We start from the raw sequence: 18,179 nt of genomic DNA, 5'->3' as shown, positions 1-18,179 counted from the left end.
AGCCTCTACTTTCTCCCTCCTCCTCTGGTGTTTAGCACTGCTGGCCTGTGGGAGTTAGTTTTTTGCATATCACCAGCAGTAACTTGTTGGCTAGTAGCTCCTGTGTATACTTCTGAGCCTCCCTTCTTTCAAAGGCTCATAAGGACTTATGGATGGTTAACCTCATTTCTTTGTGATACCTCAGAAGAGGATTAAAGCCACCTGTTTATCCAATAGCATCTATGGCCAAGGTGGTCGACTAAGCTTATTAGTAGCTGATGTCACATGATCCTGGGTCACTGTGTGGATAGAGAGGGGGAAGCTGGCTAAAGAGCCCACAGAGATTAGCAAACAATTCTTGACTTCCATAGATAATAACGGGGAAGCCAGTAGTGCTCTCTAGAAAGGTGGATCACATTCATCCTTTCTGCTTTGCATCAGGATACTTATTACATTGGGTGTCTTAGCTGATGGGAGACTGCAGAGTTCTGGGCAGCAAAATCAAGCAGTTTGATTTGCTCCCAAGGGAAAAAGGAGATGGTGGCTGCCGGAGAGGCAGACACGCAGGCCTCGGCTGTGGAATCTGCGTTGCTTCTAGCTCCTCCCGTGGAGACATGTGCCTCCTACTGCAGGTCCAGCCTTTGTGACGTGGAAGCAGATGGGCCTAGGAAAATCAAGAGGACTTACAGACCCCGCTCCATTCAGAGGTCATGGTTTGGGCAGTTCCCATGGTTAGTCATTGACTCAGAAGAGACCAAGCTCTTCTGCTCAGCTTGCAAAGAAAAACCGAATCTCCACGACAGGTCATCGCGGTTAGTCCAAGGTTACACGGGGCCATTTAAAGTGGAGACTTTAAAATACCATGAAGTCAGCAAAGCACACAAGCTCTGCGTCAACACTGTTGAAATTCAGGAGGACACCCCTCAGGCTGCCCTAGTCCCAGAGATCTCCAGTGACCTGATGGCCAACCTGGAGCACTTCTTCAATGCAGCCTACTCCATCGCCTACCACTCGAGGCCACTGAATGACTTTGAGAAGATCCTGCAGCTCCTCCAAAGCACAGGGACCATGATTTTGAGCAAGTACCGGAACCGCACTGCGTGCACCCAGTTCATCAAATATATCTCTGAGACTCTGAAGAAGGAGATCCTCGAGGACGTCCGGAACTCCCCCTGCGTGAGCATGCTGTTGGACAGCTCCGCCAACTCCTCAGACCAGGCCTGTGTGGCCATTTACATCCGCTACTTTAAGGGGATGGAGGTGAAAGAGTCTTACATCACGTTGGCCCCGCTGTACAGTGAGACCGTGGATGGGTACTTTGAGACCATTGTCTCCGCACTGGATGAGCTGGACATCCCCTTCCGGAAGCCTGGTTGGGTAGTGGGTCTGGGAACCGATGGCTCAACCATGCTGAGCCACAGAGGAGGCCTTGTGGGAAAGTTCCAGGAGATCATCCCCCAGCTGCTGCCCGTCCATTGTGTGGCCCACCGGCTGCCCCTGGCTGTGGTGGATGCCTGTGGGGGCATTGATCTGGTGAAGAAGTGTGACCGGCACATCCGAACCATCTTCAAGTTTTACCAATCCTCCAACAAAAGGCTGACAGAGCTGCAGCAAGGTGCTGCGGCACTGGAGCAGGAAATCACCCGCCTCAAGGACTTGAATGCAGTCAAGTGGGTGGCCAGTAGGAGGCGCACACTGACCGTGCTCATCTTGAGCTGGCCTGCCCTGGCTCGGCACCTCCAGAGTGTGGCAGAGGCCGGGGGCCAGATTGGGCACAGGGCCAAAGGCATGCTGAAGATCACGAAGAACTTCCATTTCATCAAGTTCTGCCACTTCCTGCTGGACTTCCTGAGCATTTACAGGCCGTTGTCTGAGGTGTGCCGGAAAGAAGTGGTGTTGATTACAGAGGTGAACTCCACGCTGGGACGGGCCTATGTCGCTCTGGAGACCCTCCGTCACCGGGCGGGGCCCAAAGAGGAAGAGTTCAACGCCAGCCTCCAGGATGGGCAGCTGCATGGCATTTCCTTAGACAGAACGGAGGTGGCAGAGCAGCGTTTCCGGGCAGACAGGGAGAGAGTGATCCTGACAGGGACTGAGTACCTCCAGCAGAGGTTTGACACACACCGTACCCCACAACTCAAAAACATGGAGGTGTTTGACACCATGACCTGGCCCAGTGGCACTGAACTGGCCAGTTTTGGGAATGATGATATCCTTGCCCTTGCCAGGTACTTTGAGCTCTTAATGCCCCCAGGGTACAGCAAGCACGCCCTCCTGGAGGAGTGGCTGGGCCTGAAAGCCACGGCCAGGAACCTGCCGCTCTCCATGCTGTGTAAGAGCGCCCTGGCCCAGCACTGCTGCTTCCCCTTGCTGAGCAGGCTGGTGGCAGTGGTGGTCTGTGTGCCCGTCTCCACCTCCTGCTGTGAGCGTGGATTCAGTGCCATGAACAGGATCAGGACCGAAGAGAGGACCAAGCTCTCCAATGAGGTGATCAACATGCTCATGATGACAGCAGTGAATGGTGTGGCAGTCACCCAGTATGACCCGCAGCCCGCCATCCAGCACTGGTACCTAACCTCCTCGGGCCGGCGCTTCAGCCACGCCTACACCTGTGCCCCGGTGCCACCCCATTCCTATGCAAGTAAGTCTACATGGTAGAGTTCCTGGAGGGGGAAACACGGTGAAAGGGAATCTCATCTTCCCAGGCCCATGTGAGCAGGAGCATCTGATAAAATCAGCCATCACAATGGGCTTGGCCTGAGGTATTGCTGAGCTTCTGTGTGTGCCCAGCCGTGTACTAACCAGTGGCTGCTTGGGATCTGACCCCTGCCCTCCAGGTGCTTATGATCCAGCTAGAGAGGCAAGAGGCCCTCACTGTAAGCACAGATACAGTGCTGAGAGCACGAACTTCCAGCTTACTAACTAGTGTGTGACTTTGGGCAAGTTAATCACTCTGTGCTTTGTTTTTCATCAGTAAAGTGAATTAATACATGTCAAGTGCTTAGAACAGGGACCAGCAAGCAGTGCCGACTATTGGGAATAACCAGATGACTGGACCAGTTGGGGAAGCAACATCACATTCTGGATGGGCTATGCAGAGTTGGAAGGTTGGAGAGGAGGTCAGTGCAGGTCAGAGGGCTGTGGAGAAGGTGCTGGTGAAGAAGGGGGGGTGGTCCAGGCAGGGGGGCAGTCCTGAGGGCACTGGCCTGGAGGCCAGTCCAGGGACAAAGCTTGAGGGGGATGTTACTGGAAGACTGAAGCAAGAAACTTTTTGCAGGTGGTCACTGAAAACCAAAGTAAACATGATAGTTATGGAGGTTCCCTAGGCTTTTCATGGTTTATTTAACAGAGAAAGAGCTGTGATTTGTCTCTTGATGGCTCTTCCAGCTGGTTTCCTGCCATTGCTTCTTCTCTCTCTCTCTCTCTCTCTCTCTCTCTCTCTCTCTCTCATTCTCACCTGAAGATATTTTTCCCATTGATATTTTAGAAAGAGTAGAAGGAAGGGATGGGGATAGAAAGAGAGAGAAACATTTATGTGAGAGAGACACATTGGTTGGTTTCCTCACACACATGCCTGACTGGGGCCCTGGATCAAACTTGCAACCCGGTACATGCCCTTGACCCGGGAATTGAACCGGTGACCCTTTTGTGCATGGGCTGATGCTCAAAGCACTGAGAAACACCAGCCAGGGCTTCTGCTCTCATTTCTCACCTCTGCATCTGTAGTCAGCAGCAGTGGACTGGGTCTCAGGGTTGACAGAGGCTCTGTAGGAAGTAGGGTGGCCCTGACCTATAGCTGGGTGGAGGGGAGTCCTTCATCCCAGCATTTGTTGTCATGTCCAGCCCTGTGGGGGAGGAGACAGAGATGCTACCAGCTATGCCCTTCTGCAGGTGGTTCTCCTGGGGACACAGGGATTTGTACATCTGAAGCAAATAGCGAACCCTACCAGATCTTATATGATAAAGCCTTCCCAGGCGGGCTTTCTCAGCCTCAGCACTGTTGACATTTGAGGCCAAATAAATCTTTGTGAGGGCCTGTCCTGTGGGTGCTGGGTCTTCAGCAGCATCCTTTGCCTTTACCCATTACATACCTACTGGATACCCGTAGTACCCTCCTGGTTGTAGCAACCAAGTATCTTCAGACTTCAAGGGACAAACAGCCCCTAGGGGAGGTCCTGTGTCCCAGCGTGGGCATAGATCAGCCTGCAGCCCTAGTCATGTCTCCAGATTGTGCTGCCACCATATTTTTCCACTGGATATACCTTGGGGTGCAGTTGGCAGTGGGAAGGGGATCCTCATGTACTGTGTTTTTCCCAAGTCTGATGGTGCCTTCTCTTTCCTCCCACTTGAGGGGTGGTGCTCAGGACGGAGAAGATGGGAACACTGCATGTGGAGGAGACCGTGACCCAGAAGCCGCCCATCCATCCTACGGGAACGGGTGGAGATCCTGAAGACTGCCTCATGGACCCTCCTGACAGGCTCCTGTACCCCCACACCAGTCAGGAGGCCCCTGTGCTGTCCTGATTCAGCCTCTGCAGGAGCAGGAATCCTATTATTGCCTTGGAGACCCCTACCCTGCCCCTGTGGTTGTGTTGACAGGCTCTGTGCCCTAGAATCTTCCTTTAGTAGGGACTCTAAGAACAGGAAGTGGGCAGTGACAAGGTAGTTACACCCACATGCCAGAGAGGCAGGGCCATCAGGAGGTGCACAACTTGTTCACCTCTAAATGGAGCAGGGACAGCACTGACATATGCAGAGGCTCTTATCTCAAGTTCATGTTTCAGGTGCTTCAGGAAATAATCCCATTGCGAAAGATTTCACCCCATATTCTAGTGGCAAGAGGATTTTTCTGAAGTGGGAGAGACTACTGGGAGTAAGAACTTAAAGGAACACCCCAGCCCCCTGGAACGTTGGGGAGCATTCCAGTGGGGCTGTCCACAGCCTCGGTGGCCTGGGGAAGACACTGGGTGAGGGGCAGAGGATGACCAGGCTTCAGGCTCAGCTAGCCTGGCCTGGGATGTCACCCTGGCTCTATGACAGAAGCAGGTACAGCCTGATTTCAAAATGGGAAACTCATCAGAGAATCTCTCTACCTCCTCCCAGGACCTTCCTTTAGGGTGAGACAAGCAAAGCCCTTTGCACAGAGCGCTCCAGAGAGCTTCTCCTGCAGCTCCAGGCCAATCGAGAGAAGCATCTTCCTGGAGTGAGCCAAGCCCATGTGTCCCACCCAGTCCCATAGTTGCGGCCCTTGAGTTTGACCTGCATCATGCTGGAGTGCCTTCCTGAGCAGCAAACTGGACCAGGTTGCCCTCAGGAGGCTGGGATCCGGTCCCTGCTCTACTACAGGCAGTAGTTCAGCCATGATTAATCATTCCTCTTTGCTGTGCCTCAGTTTCCCCCTCCATTAAGTAGCAGAGAGTCCATGTGCTTGCTGGTTCCCAGCCTGACACAGAACTGGCACATGACAGTGCATCCACCTACCTGCAAGACAGCCCTCGGACTGCACAGAGGGGACTCGGCTGCTTTCAGCCTTCGTTGTCATCCTCTGTCCCGTCACCCATGTCTTTACTGTGCGAAGAGGTGCTCCTAAGATGTGCCATCGGCATGATGGTCTAGTCCATTCTTCCCAACATTGCTCTGGGGATTCAACCTGGGACTCCTTGGGGTGCTTGTGAAATATGCACCCAGACCTGCTTGCTCAGACCCCCAGGCCTGGGGCTCAGGGCCTGGCTGTAAAGTCCCCCCGGAACTTGTGCGCCCACTCCAGGCACAGAAGGGCACCCGCACTGTGAGGTTCCTGCATGCCCTTGCCCATCTGCCCTTCTTCCCCAAAGTAAAACACTTTCCTTCCAGGGCAGCTTCCTTCAGCAGGCTCCTCGGCTGCTTCTCTGGCTGGAGATGGTGTGTCCGGTCCTGCTACCTAACCACTGTGGGGGCCGGGGCAGGGCTTCTCTGCCTCTGCCTTGCTTGTTCAGACTCCTTGCTGGCCTTGCTGCCGGCCCCAGCTGGGGTCCCTGCTCTGCTGCAAGTCTAGGTGGTCTGACCCTCAGCCAGCCGTCTGCCCACTCCCCCCTCCTTAAAGGTGCTGAGAGCCCCTGCAACGCTAGTATCTGAAAGGCTCACTAGATGGCTGACCCCTGGTTCCCAGGATTCTGACTCTCCCTTTCTGTCTCCCCACCCTTAGCACTTAGCCTTTGTATCAGGAATTCTGCTCTCACTTTCTGCCTTGAACCCGTGGAAATGTCTCTTCCTGCCCTTGGGGCAGGACCTTGGGCTGTGTGTTACATGGTCAAGATGGAGCCCATTCACACAAGTTTCTGTGTGTAGTTCGGGAATCTGCCCCAGGCCAGGTACTGTGGGGGTGAATTGGTAGGATGGAAGCGAGAAAGGCCCTCAAAAGTGGGGGTTGTAGTTCCTCGCTTATCCATAGGAATTCCGAATTGAGCTGACTTTCCTGCAAGGGCTTTTCCTGTGGCATCTTCCAGCCTCTAAATCCTCCCAGCAAGATTTAGTCCTGCGGGCAATGCTGCATATGGGTTCCATGCACTTCCTGATGCAGGTCTAGATGCTGACGTGGAGGCCAGCTGGGGACACACCCTGCCTTGCCACTTCTGTGCTCTGAGCAAGCTTCCAGGGCCAGCCTGTGAAGAATGCCGACCCAGGGCTGAAGTGTGGCGAGCGCCTTTAGGCCGTTCCCGGAGACCTGTTGCCAGGCCAGCTCATTTCATTTCAAGAGAGCTGCTGTGTCTCAGACCCCAGGACCTGGCTGTCCCCGGATTGGAGAGGCTTCCTATTTTTGCCTCACAAGCAACCAAGCTGAAGGGCATTGGGAATAGAAGGAGCAAGTGCTCCACCTTTGCCCAGGGTCCTGGACAAGCCTCCACCCTCCTCTCCTACCTGTAATCTTCATGGCAACTCCATGTTCCCATCCTGGCCTTCCCCACCCACCCACCGCGCCCCATGACTGACCTGAATAGCCGGCGTAATAACTGACAGGTGGGGGGAGTCGACCAAGATGGCGGCGTAGGTAAACACCGGAGACCGCTGCCGCAAACAACCATTTCAAAAATACAACTAAAAGACTGAACGGACATCACCCAGAACCACAGGAAGGCTGGCTGAAGAGAGACTCTACAACTAGAAGGAAAGAGAACAGCAAATCGACGCTCAGAGGCGGCGCAGTGTGGAAAATACAAAGGTACCGAGGTGCGCGCGAAAGCGGGCTGGTGGCTGAGGGCGCGGTTGTCGTTTTCTGTCGGGACTGAGTCTCAGACTCTGGGCTCCAGATCCGGGCGAGTCTCTAGGGACCCAGACTCAAACGGGAGAAGCGGGATTACCCGGCATCAGTTGGAACCTGAGGGCAGCTTTCTCTCCGAGGTTTGCAGCGGCTGCCGGGGTTCTGAGAAGCAGAGCCTCTGGGAACGGGACTGAGCGTGGCCATAACTGCTCCCTCCGCCCGCCCTGTTGATCCCGCCCCGCCCAAAGCCTGCGCACAGCCATTTGCTGATCGCCTCAGGCAAAGGCTGGATTAGCGCCTCCCCAGAAGACAGAGTTTTCCGCACAGCTGATTCCTATAGCCAGCCGGCCTGAGGGTCAAATCCCCCTAGTGTTAACTACAACAATTAAGGCTTGGCTAGAACAAGACTGCGCACAGAGACCACAAGGGGGTGCACCAAGAAAGCATAAAAGATGTGGAGACAAAAAAACATGACAGAAATGGAGGATATGGAGCTAAGAATCGCAATTTTGAGGGCTTGCCATAAATTTGTGCAGAACCTCACGAAAACTAATGAGACCCTCGATGCTACGATAAAGAAATTAGAAAGTAAGCATACACGGACTGAAATAAAGAATATTATACCCAATAGCAGACCAGAGGAGTACAATAATCAAACCAAAGATTCGACAAAAAACACCCAATTGGAAAAGCAAAATGAAAAAAGAATCCGAAAGTGTGAAGATAGTGTAAGGAGCCTCTGGGACAGCTTTAAGCGGTCTAATATCAGAGTCATTGGAGTGCCAGAAGATGAGAGACAGCAAGATATTGAAAACGTATTTCAAGAAATAATGGCAGAAAACTTCCCCCACCTGGTGAAAGAAATGGACTTACAGGTCCAAGAAGCGCAGAGAACCCCAAACAAAAGGAATCCAAAGAGGACCACACCAAGACACATCATCATTAAAATGCCAAGAGCAAAAGACAAAGAGAAAATCTTAAAAGCAGCAAGAGAAAGAGGCTCAATTACCTACAAGGGAATACCCATACGACTGTCAGCTGATTTCTCAACAGAAACTTTGCAGGCCAGAAGGGAATGGCAAGAAATTTTCAAAGTGCTGAATACCAAGAACCTACAACCAAGATTACTTTATCCAGCAAAGCTATCATTCAGAATTGAAGGTCAGATAAAGAGCTTCACAGATAAGGAAAAGCTAAAGGAGTTCATCACCGCCAAACCAGTATTATATGAAATGCTGAAAGGTATCCTTTAAGAAGAGGAAGAAGAAGAAAAAGGTAAAGATACAAATTATGAACAACAAACATGCATCTATCAACAAATGAATCTAAGAATCAAGTGAATAAATAACCTGATGTACAGAATGAACTGGTGATTATAATAGAATCAGGGACATAGAAAGGGAATGGACTGACTATTCTTGGGGGAAAAAGGGGTGTGGGAGATGCGGGAAGTGACTGGACAAAAATCATGCACCTATGGATGAACACAGTGGGTGGGGAGTGAGGGTGGAGGGTGGGGTGGGAGCTGGAAGGAGGGGAGTTATGGGGGGAAAAAAGAGGAACAAATGTAATAATCTGAACAATAAAGATTTAATTTAAAAAAAAAAAAAAAATATCTTTTAAAAAAAATCAACCTATGCAAACTGACATTGGCCTAGAGCAGGGGTGGGCAAACTTTTTGACTCGAGGGCCACAATGGGTTCTTAAACTGGACCGGAGGGCCGGAACAAAAGCATGGATGGAGTGTTTGTGTGAACTAATATAAATTCAAAGTAAACATCATTACATAAAAAAAAAAAAAAAAAAAAAAAAAAAAAATAACTGACAGGTGGGTGAGAACCAGAGACCAGGTGGGGGCCGGAGGAACCTCACCCTTGCCCCCCACCCCCGCTTCGTCCCCCGCCCTGCCCGCTGGATACATTAGACTAATGATTAGAGAGCATAGGACTACCGGAATGGACTGTTGCTTCTCTCCCAAGCCCAGGCGTGCTCAGTGTTGAGCAGGACAGTGTGAAGGTTGGCCAATTCCCGCATCCAGGTGTCTGCCAGCCAAGGACTCGGGGTGGGGGGTGGGCGGCGGGGGAAGAGGATGACAGCCCAGGAATGTCCTCCTTCAAATATGTGCAAATGAGGTTTATAAAACACGATTGATTCTCAATGTTTTGCTCTGAATAAAACATATTTCGACACAGGCCTGTGCCCTATATAAGTTCTTTTAGAATTAGGGAACTGGAGAAGCTGATCAAAGCTAAGTAGATCGGGCTGCCCAGAGAGCCCGCCCTCAGCCCACCGCCCCGACCCTCTCCCCGAAGGATGCGCGCGCGCCTGCGCAGGTGGGGCTGCCGGGCGCTCCCCCCCGCGGGGGGCGGGGGGCGGGGGGCCGGGGCCTGATGCGCATGCGCGGGCGCCCACTCCGCGGCCAGGACCCGCGCGCGCCGGAGCGTCTGCCGCTGACCCCGCACCCCGGTCCGGGCGTCCCGCGCCCCGCCATGACGGCCCACTCCTTCGCCCTCCCGGTCATCGTCTTCACCACGTTCTGGGGCCTCATCGGCATCGCCGGGCCCTGGTTCGTGCCCAAAGGACCCAACCGCGGGTAAGGGACGCGCGGGGCCGGCCTCCCGGCGGACCCTCCAGGGGCGAGTGCGCCCGCAGCGGTCCGGGACCCCGCGCCCGCTCCTCCCGGGTCTGCGCTCGGCCCCGTGCAGCCGGGGGAGGGCGGAGAAGGCCGGGGGAGGGCGGAGAGGGCCGTCGTTAGGAAGGCGGAGAGCCGGCCGTCGCGGGAGATGCTCGAGGGTCAGCCCCTCTGGCCGGTCCCGCTGTGGCTCACCCCTGTTCTCACCGCACCGGCTGTGACCTTGAGCGAATGTCACTGCTCAAGCCTTCCCTTCTTCATAGGCAGAATGGGGATGATGATGATGATGATGATGAATGCCTTTTTAAAAAATATATTTTATTTGCTTTTTACAGAGAGGAAGGGAGAGGGATAGAGTTAGAAACATCAATGAGAAAGAGAAACATCGATCAGCTGCCTCTTGCACACCCCCCACTGGGGATGTGCCCACAACCAGTACATGCCCTTGACCGGAATCGAATGCGGGACCATTCAGTCCGCAGGCCTACGCTCTATCCACTGAGCCCAACCACTCAGGTTGAAGGCCTTTTTTTAAAAAAAAAAAATCCTTACCTGAGGACATATTTCCATAGACAGAGAGAGAGAGAGAGAGAGAGAGATGATGATGATGATGATGATGATGTGAGAGAGAAACATCGATTGATTGCCTCCCCTACCGCCCCTATGGGGGATTGAACCCGCAACTTAGGTATGAGCCCTGACCTGACCGGGAATCCAACCAGCAGCCTTGCGGTGTATGGGGGGACGCTCCAACCAGTGACGCCACCCGGCCAGGGCGATGGCTGCCTTTCAAGGCTGCTGTGAGGATCACACCAAATAACGCGTGTAAACTCTTAACGATGCAGCACTGGTATTCTGTATTGAGTGTTTTGGTCGGTATCCTTGGCCTGTGTCGGTCCCAGAGCAGATTTCTGTGCCTGTTACACCATTCGCCCGTTTCTGCTTCATGTTGTTGTCAGTTACAAGGTACTGTCTCCCCTCGATTACAAGGTCCTTCATGCTCCGGGTGGCCTTCTTGGCCACGGTAGACCCCAGGGCCCAGCACAGGACTGTGCTTGGTAATGTTAAAAGAATGGATCCAGTGCTAATTTCTCTGGTGCAGACTTCAAGTGCCTTCGGTCAGAGGTCATAGGGTCTGGTTTGGATTCAGTTCAGCTCTGGCTGGAGTTTTGGACACAGGGGTGTTGCCTCTATTTTTCAAGATCTCCAGGGCTGAGGACCCACAGCTTCTTAGTATCTCACCTCTCCGGCAAACCTTGGTGAGTTCTTTCTTCTAACAGAAGCCTCCCCTGCTGCACTATGAGCTTCTGTCTCCAGTGGTCTGAGTGGACACAACGTGGCCACCCCTGTGCTCTTGTAGCCACTCAGTCTGCCTCAGAGATGGTGCACAGTTCCCTTGCTTCGTGTCCTGTCTTCTAGTCTTATGTTTTCCTTCCCCTGGTCCAATGAATTTTGAATTCCAGAGACTTCTCCACAGTGTGTTGCTGCAAATGCAGCTCTGTGAGTGTCTAGTCCCAACATGGCTGATTAAGATGGAGACATATTGGGTGATAGAGAAGAGAGATGAAGGGAAGGAATCATAAGGTGACTGATATGGTCAAGGCCAGCCTCCCCATGAGGTGACACTTAGCATTTTTATTTTCCATCTGAAAAGAACTCAGCCTCAGCCTCCGGTGTGCAGGTGACATGGGGAAGACCAATGGGAAAGGGGCTGACACCAGGAGCTTTCTCTGGCCCTGGCCAGGCCTTCGGAGGGCACTGGATCATCCCAGGGCCTGACCTGACATCCTCTTCCATTGCAGAGTGATCATCACCATGCTGGTAGCCACTGCTGTCTGCTGTTACCTCTTGTAAGTAACTCTCTCCCCAGCTCAAGATCAGCCAGTGCCTTTCCCCTCCCCTCTGTCCGGGTAGTGAAAGGCTGGACCTGTAAAACACAGGAAAGGAGGTGGTTTGGAATGGCAAAGAGAGCGATAGGCTGGAAGTCATGAACTCCGGTTCTGGGTCTAAATGTGTCACCCGGACAAGCTTTGTGGTGTCCACAGGCTGCGGCTTTCTCATGTGTGAAATGAGTTGGGCCAGCTCCGTGCTTTTCATGCCCAACTTGGCATCAGAATCACCTGGTGAGACTGAAATACGGCTCCGAGGGCTGCACCAAATCGCAGTGCTCAAGGTCCGCACTTGGGAACCCGAATTTATAATGCACGTCCCTGGGTGGTTGTGATACAGCCAGTTAGAGCCACCAGATGCAGTCTCCAAACTTGGAAAGGGGGCCCTGGGAACATAGAAGAGCATCTGAGGGATTTGAGAACCTGGACAGTTCAAGGGAATCAATTTCCAGGTCCTCAACGCCTAGATCAGTGATGGCGAACCTTTTGAGCTCGGCGTGTCCCCTAACTTAACTCTGGTGCTGTGTCACATATAGAAATTTTTTGATCTTTGCAACCATAGTAAAACAAAGACTTATATTTTTGATATTTATTTTATATATTTAAATGCCATTTAACAAAAAATCAACCAAAAAAATGAGTTCGCGTGTCACCTCTGTCATAGGTTCGCGATCACTGGCCTAGATGGTCTCTTTCTACAACTGCTGTTCATGAGAGCCCCTCCCCACCCCTCCAATCCTTTTGTGTTTCCTTGCTTCGTGTTTAAATCATCCTGGCTGCCAAACCGAGGAGTAAGTCCACGTTCTGGTGTTAGGGAGGCCTGTCTCATTATCAATCAAGCCCAGTGAGGCCTCTGTGGCTTCCCATCTTCCTGGGTCTCATACACTATTTTTTTGGGTTAAGACTGGTGTAGTTGGGTGTTCAGGGTAGGACAGTAGCATGATAAAATGCTGATTCTTTAAAAGGTAGCTGATTCTTTTCAAAGTAACTAGGATATTTCTTAGGACTGCCAAATTTTTCAAATGCATAGGTTAATACCCACATTTTAAAAAATTTGCTTGATTGATTTCAGACTTGGTGCCTGTTACATAGTTAAAACCTGTTTTGTCTGATGAGATCATGAGCTAGTTATTCCTATGAGTCAATTCTAATTTCACTTTATATAATGTTTAATATTTCTACTTCCTATTAACAAAAAAAATAAAACCTGTTAAAAAAAATAATGACGACTTTCAGATGTTAGTTTAAATACATGAGGCATATGGTTTTCCAGAATTCTCCCTGGACAGAGCATCTCTGAGGCCCTTTCTCTGTGCTATTTCTTGGTCTTTTAGGGCTGGACAGATGTCCCCATCTCTCCCAGGGAGGACCCGTGAGGGGCTGAGGTTTGAAGGCTCAGAGACCAGGACAGAGGATAGTGACAGGGAAAGTGGGAGACAGAACATAGGCAGGGTGTGGGTAATTGCAAACACCACATCGGCATAAGGGAAGGTAACCTGGGCTGCAGATCAGATGCACATGGGCAGAAAGGTGGGGCAACTTCAGCAAATGCCATGCCTAGGAATTATATTTACAAAACATAAACTTGGGGTAACGCCATTGATAAGCGGACAACCATTTCTGACCGTGTCCCGGGCAGCAGGCAGGTGATTGGCTGCCGTGGGGATTCAGAGGTGGGAGAGCTGGGTCCTTCCTACAAAACCAGACCAAGCCCATTGGCACCAGCATTTGAGGCATGCGAGTCATGCACCTCCAGGGTCTTTGGGGCCTGCTTCCGTGGGCAAACGTCGTCATGATGATAGGGCCTGACACCCCCACCCCCATCTGTGCAGCCTGTGGTCGCTGGAAAGCTCACTGGCCTGAGAGACAGACCCTGTCCTATCTTCATCGGGCCTGGGAGTGGGGCGTTCTGGTCCCCGCTTCCTCATGTTGGGGTAGTTCATTCATCTTGTTCCTGAAAGGGGGTGATTCTGACATGCCTCCCATCAGAACAACCCTGCCCTGCTCCCAGGTGCCGACTGGAGTGGCCCACACCAGGGATGTATTGGGGCACAGCTGGAATCACTTCCGATGAGCCCAGGAGGCTGTCTTACCTCTTCCCTCACCCCAGAGTCCAGCCTCAACTCAGAGACCTAATAAATCTACAGAACATCAAATCAAACCTAATCTAAACCAAAACCCACGAACCCCAGACCCAGCCGACCTGCCGGCTGGAGTGTGGGTGGCTCTGTGGGCCCCTCACAGACCCTGCAGCTGGTGTTTGGGTGGGTCATGTGACCACAAGCCTCGCAGGAGACATACCTGGGAGGTTCCTGCTGTGTCCCAGCTCACCCTCAATGTGCTGTCCCTGGCAGCTGGCTCATCGCCATCCTGGCCCAGCTGAACCCTCTGTTTGGGCCACAGCTGAAGAATGAGACCATCTGGTATGTGCGCTTCCTGTGGGAGTGACCGCCGCTGCTTCAGCCCAGGTACTGGGGCTCGGTCAGGGGGTAGGGGGCACCTGGCGTGGAGGAAGAGAACAGGCAGGACCGTTTTAAGCATTTACGTTTGGATTCAGATGTTCATTTATCAGACAAAAAAAAAGGTGGTGAGCACCTACTGTCCGCCTGCCTGGCACTGTGCTGGGCACCAGATGGAGGGCAAGCACGGTCCTCGAGGTGCTTCCTCAGAGGGCAGGGCCGGGGATACAGAGCCTGTGCTGAGAGAGGAAGGCCTGGGGCCCAGGAGCGTTGAGGCAGCAACTGGACAGAGGAAGTTGAGATAAGCTGAGTGACGGGCAGAGGCAGGGAGGGGGGTGGATAGAGAGGGGGTCTCCACAGCGGGGAGGTGACCCTCTCGTGTGATGTGCTTTTCAGGTACCCCAGCTCTCCGGATAACCTTGGCTCAACTGTCCCTGAAGACCCCTTTGTTCCACCCGCACAGCTGTGTCGTGATCCCTCTGTGTTGAAGTAATGGAAAATCATTCACACCCAAAACACCATAGTAATTTGGGTCCAGATTGAAACTTGTATGTTTAGCATTCTTTATAGTTGTAAAGTCACTTAAAGTGGCCTGCTCAGAAAGTTGTCCCTCCTCGGAATACCTTGTTCCACTCTCCCCCTGTACCTGCCCCCCACTCTGTGGACAAGCATCCCTCCCTCTCCAGAGGCTCAGAAATGAGGCAGCTCAGTTTGCACTGCCCCCAGTTTGGACTCCACTCATTCGGTGCAGTGAGGGCAGATTTCAGAGCCCCTCACAGCAGCCTCTAGGTCACCTGAGCTGTGGAGGATGAAGAGAGACAGGTGTAGGCAAGGTTTGGGCAGCACTGAGGGCTGAGGTTGGCTGGGACGGTGATGGATGGAAGGGCATTGGCCCTGACTGGCTGAGCAGGCAGCAGACCAATGAGATCCTGGGACCCTCAGCCCATGCCCTCACTCCCAGGAGAGCTGAGGCTGAGATCCCAGAAATTTGCCCCCAGTCTCAGAGCTAACCAGGGTCTCCTCTCTGCCGCATGGCCTCCCTGGAGGAAGAAGCCAATTTCATGTATTTATTGACTATTTATTTTATTGGCCTTTCTCCCACTTAGTGGGCACTGTTTTTGGACCTGCGGGAGGGTGTGCAGTGTCTCACCTGGATTCCTCGGTCTGGGCTTGGCCTGTTGCTCAGAGCTCAGGCTGGGCCTCCCCTTGATATCCTACAGGCCCCTTTCAAACTCCCTTCCTGTCCTGACCCCTGTGCTCTCCTGGGGTGGGGGGTATTGTGTGTGGGTTGTACAGAAAACCTCATCTGTAACTAGTGACTCACGAGTGGTGGGAAATCACTGTTCGGTGGCAGAGTCCTGGCTGAGGCCAAGTTTGCTGGCCACCCTTTCCCTGCCCCGCTGATTTCCATGTCCTCAGAGGGTGGGGGTGAGGTTGGGGACAGGAAAGAGGGCTCGAAGTGGCTTGGAGCTGCAGCTCTGGGATGTGGACACAGAACTACATTTTCCTGAGACCTGAAGGAAAGTGCAGCTGGTCTGGATTCTGCCAGAATCAGGCCTGGCAGGAGGAAGAGAACGTGGAAGCCTTGCTCAAGTGGAACTTTGACCACCGCTCATCTGTGCCCCTGATTGCAGAGTGAACAGTTCTTGGACTGTGCAATAAAGCAGGTTCCCAACCTTCCCGGAGTGTAGCCTGCCTCATTCCCAAATACCTGAGGGCCCAAATCTGCCTGCTCTGCACCTGGCCTGGGTGAGATCGTCCTGCATGGGGCAGGGAAACAGCAAGCAGAAGGAACTAGCACTTCAAGACCAGTGAGAGCCAGCACAAGGAATTTAGGGTGGGGAGGGCATAGAGGAGGGACCAGACCACTGAGGGCCTGACCATGGCCGGGGAGCTTGGGTGGATCCAAAGGGCAATGCAAAGCCACAAAAGAAAGCCAGGGAGGGATATGACCCAATTTGATTTCTGGGATAATCTCTACAGGGTGCGTAATGGACAGGAACCTGGCGACAGGGCCCCAGGTGAGCGGTGGTAAGGACGAGTGGGCAGATTAAAGGTCTACTTAGTAGCTAAGATGTCCAGCGTGTTGGCAGTGGGAGAGGAGGGGGCCAGGATGGATCCAGCTGCTCTGGATGGTGGACTCTGGAGAAGACCAAGGCTGTGAGGTAAGACACACAGAGGGCCAGCAGGGGGCAGCACCTGAACGCAGGATGGGAACCTCCAGAGACCAGTTTATACCTGGCCACCCAGAGGAGCATGATTTTACAGGTTCTGGGGCTTAATGACCTGTTAGCGGGAGCAGGGACGGTTCTGAGGATGATTCCACAGCCTGGATGAAATTTCCTTCAAGGGTATGTTACAACAACAACCACAACTGATGCCTACCGGGTGCCAGCCACTGCTTAGGGAAAACAAAGGGCAAAGGTGCCTTTCCAACTTGATGCTGTGATGCCAGGCTTCCCAACCATCCCCCCTGACCTTTCCCACCTCAACATCCTGATAGATCTGACAAGTTCCAACCTGTCCTCGGGACACCCAGCAGCCTGGATTCTCAATGAGGGGAGGTACACAGATGACTGCATGCCACAGCGTCACCCGCCTTGATGAAGCCCCTAAAGCAAGGCTTCTTGATGAACTGGAGTTGCTTTGAACAGAAACAGAATCATTCATTCATAACAATGGGAGTGTGAGGGTGTGTGTGTGTGTATGTGAAAGCCATGGAGGCGGTTATGGTTGCTCCTCATAATCACCTGGAAGTGACCTTTGTTTATAAACCTTGGAGTTTCCAGGAACAAAGTCAGTTGACAACCACCATCAGAAAAGTGAGGGCATGTGACCAGTTTACGCTAACTGCGTATTAACAAATCTGCATATAACATAGAACACTAACATAATTTGAAATGGTAGTGTTTTCTCAATAAAAACACGAATGCTTTGGGTGGAGGGGAGAAGAGGGAATGGATCCTAGAATAGATATGCTGGTTCTGTGATAGGAGTTAGACACGAGCAGAGGAAGGATAATGAGCCTGGTACAGAAGGTCAGGGTAGAAAGCTCCAGGTGCCTAGCAAAGGACAATTGTAGGGTGGGACCTTGCAGCCAGGGTGACCTTTCCTCCCCTAATAGGTCATGTGGTTTGGACCCCCTGACCTTCCCTCCCTAGAGATCATCTAGGCCTCAGCTGTATTTCAGCTCCAGGCCCAGGAAAGCAGCAAAAGCAGACAAGGGACACCAAGGCTGCCCTCAGGACCAGCTGCATTAACCAATGACCCCCTGCCCTGGTGCAGACCAATCAATTAGTGGAGAGACCCCGACCCTAAAAGGACACACCTGGAAAGCTGCTGAATATTCTATTGAGACCTTCCCCTGGGACCTCCCTTAAAATCTCCATCCATAAAACACTGAGGACAGAGGACCCAGCTGTGCTCTCCCTCGGGGAACATGACCTCTTCTTTCCCTACCCCTGGACGGTCTGAGTGGGGAGGTGCGGCCGAGCTTCCGGCCTCCAGGGCGTCCCCTCTCAGCGGAATCTGTCCCCGGGGACACTCTGGGTGGGCTGGCTGAAGTGCTGGGTGAGCCCCCAAGCTAGGAAGGAACCCCACGTGTGGTCACTTTGCCTGCCGGTGCGCAGAGCCAGGTCGCACGCGGGCAGCCCCCGGGCGCAGAGCCCGGAGAGCAAGCGGCCGCGGGGCCCGGCTAGTGGAGGAGGAAGACTAGGTCACCGCCGGCCAGGAATGCCGTGACTGTGTTCGTCAAGGCCACTCCAATAACTAGCAGAACCAAACAAGGAGGAAGGAATCTGGGTAAAAGTGGGAGCAGGGCGTGCCTTCCGAGGAGGAGGACGTGCGCCCCCCCCGCTTCCGGTCGCCCGCGCCTGCGCACCAGGTGCTGGCCGTCAGCTCGGAAAATGGACCAACCGCGGGCGGGGGAGGGCGCGGGCTGTCGCTGCCGGAAGTAGTTCCTTGCGCGCCCCGGAAGTCGAAGT

General features: G+C 53.0%; 2 protein-coding genes across 4 annotated transcripts in view; both read left to right on the top strand.

The window, feature by feature from the left end:
- Nucleotides 1–9,402, top strand: part of ZNF862 (zinc finger protein 862) — a 28,286-nt gene extending 18,884 nt beyond the window's left edge. For 2 of the 3 annotated variants that reach the window (XR_011472689.1, XR_011472688.1), the window contains 3 exons: nt 506–2,620; nt 4,331–6,975; nt 9,045–9,402. Coding sequence is in view for 1 of the 3 variants with exons in the window: in XM_070424752.1 (XP_070280853.1) it covers nt 506–2,620; nt 4,331–4,503 (2,288 nt within the window). In the remaining 2 variants the exon portion in view is untranslated. Of the gene's footprint in view, nt 1–505; nt 2,621–4,330; nt 8,109–9,044 lie in introns of those variants that run through there. The other variant, XM_070424752.1, reaches the window with a different exon arrangement.
- Nucleotides 9,403–9,628: 226 nt separating this feature from the next.
- Nucleotides 9,629–15,876, top strand: ATP6V0E2 (ATPase H+ transporting V0 subunit e2). The gene is made up of 4 exons (XM_070424751.1): nt 9,629–9,809; nt 11,651–11,698; nt 14,092–14,205; nt 14,593–15,876. Exons 1-3 carry the CDS (start codon nt 9,706–9,708, stop codon nt 14,183–14,185), a joined length of 246 nt encoding a protein of 81 aa, XP_070280852.1. The 5' UTR covers nt 9,629–9,705; the 3' UTR covers nt 14,186–14,205; nt 14,593–15,876.
- Nucleotides 15,877–18,179: the final 2,303 nt, after the last annotated feature.

This window comes from Myotis yumanensis, unplaced genomic scaffold (assembly GCF_028538775.1).
Source record: "Myotis yumanensis isolate MYYU_CA2020_CCGP unplaced genomic scaffold, mMyoYum1.0.hap1 SCAF_9, whole genome shotgun sequence".
Classification (NCBI taxonomy): Eukaryota; Metazoa; Chordata; class Mammalia; order Chiroptera; family Vespertilionidae; genus Myotis; species Myotis yumanensis.
The sequence above is the reverse complement of the archived record's forward strand: the minus strand, read 5'-3'. Positions and strand labels throughout refer to the sequence as shown.

Excerpts from the sequence above, each read along its gene's own strand:
- ATP6V0E2 (XM_070424751.1), top strand. The coding sequence starts at position 9,706 with ATGACGGCCCACTCCTTCGCCCTCCCGGTCATCGTCTTCACCACGTTC. Across the intron at positions 9,810-11,650 it reads CCCAAAGGACCCAACCGCGG|AGTGATCATCACCATGCTGG; the intron begins GTAAGGGACGCG and ends CTTCCATTGCAG. Across the intron at positions 11,699-14,091 it reads GCTGTCTGCTGTTACCTCTT|CTGGCTCATCGCCATCCTGG; the intron begins GTAAGTAACTCT and ends TGTCCCTGGCAG.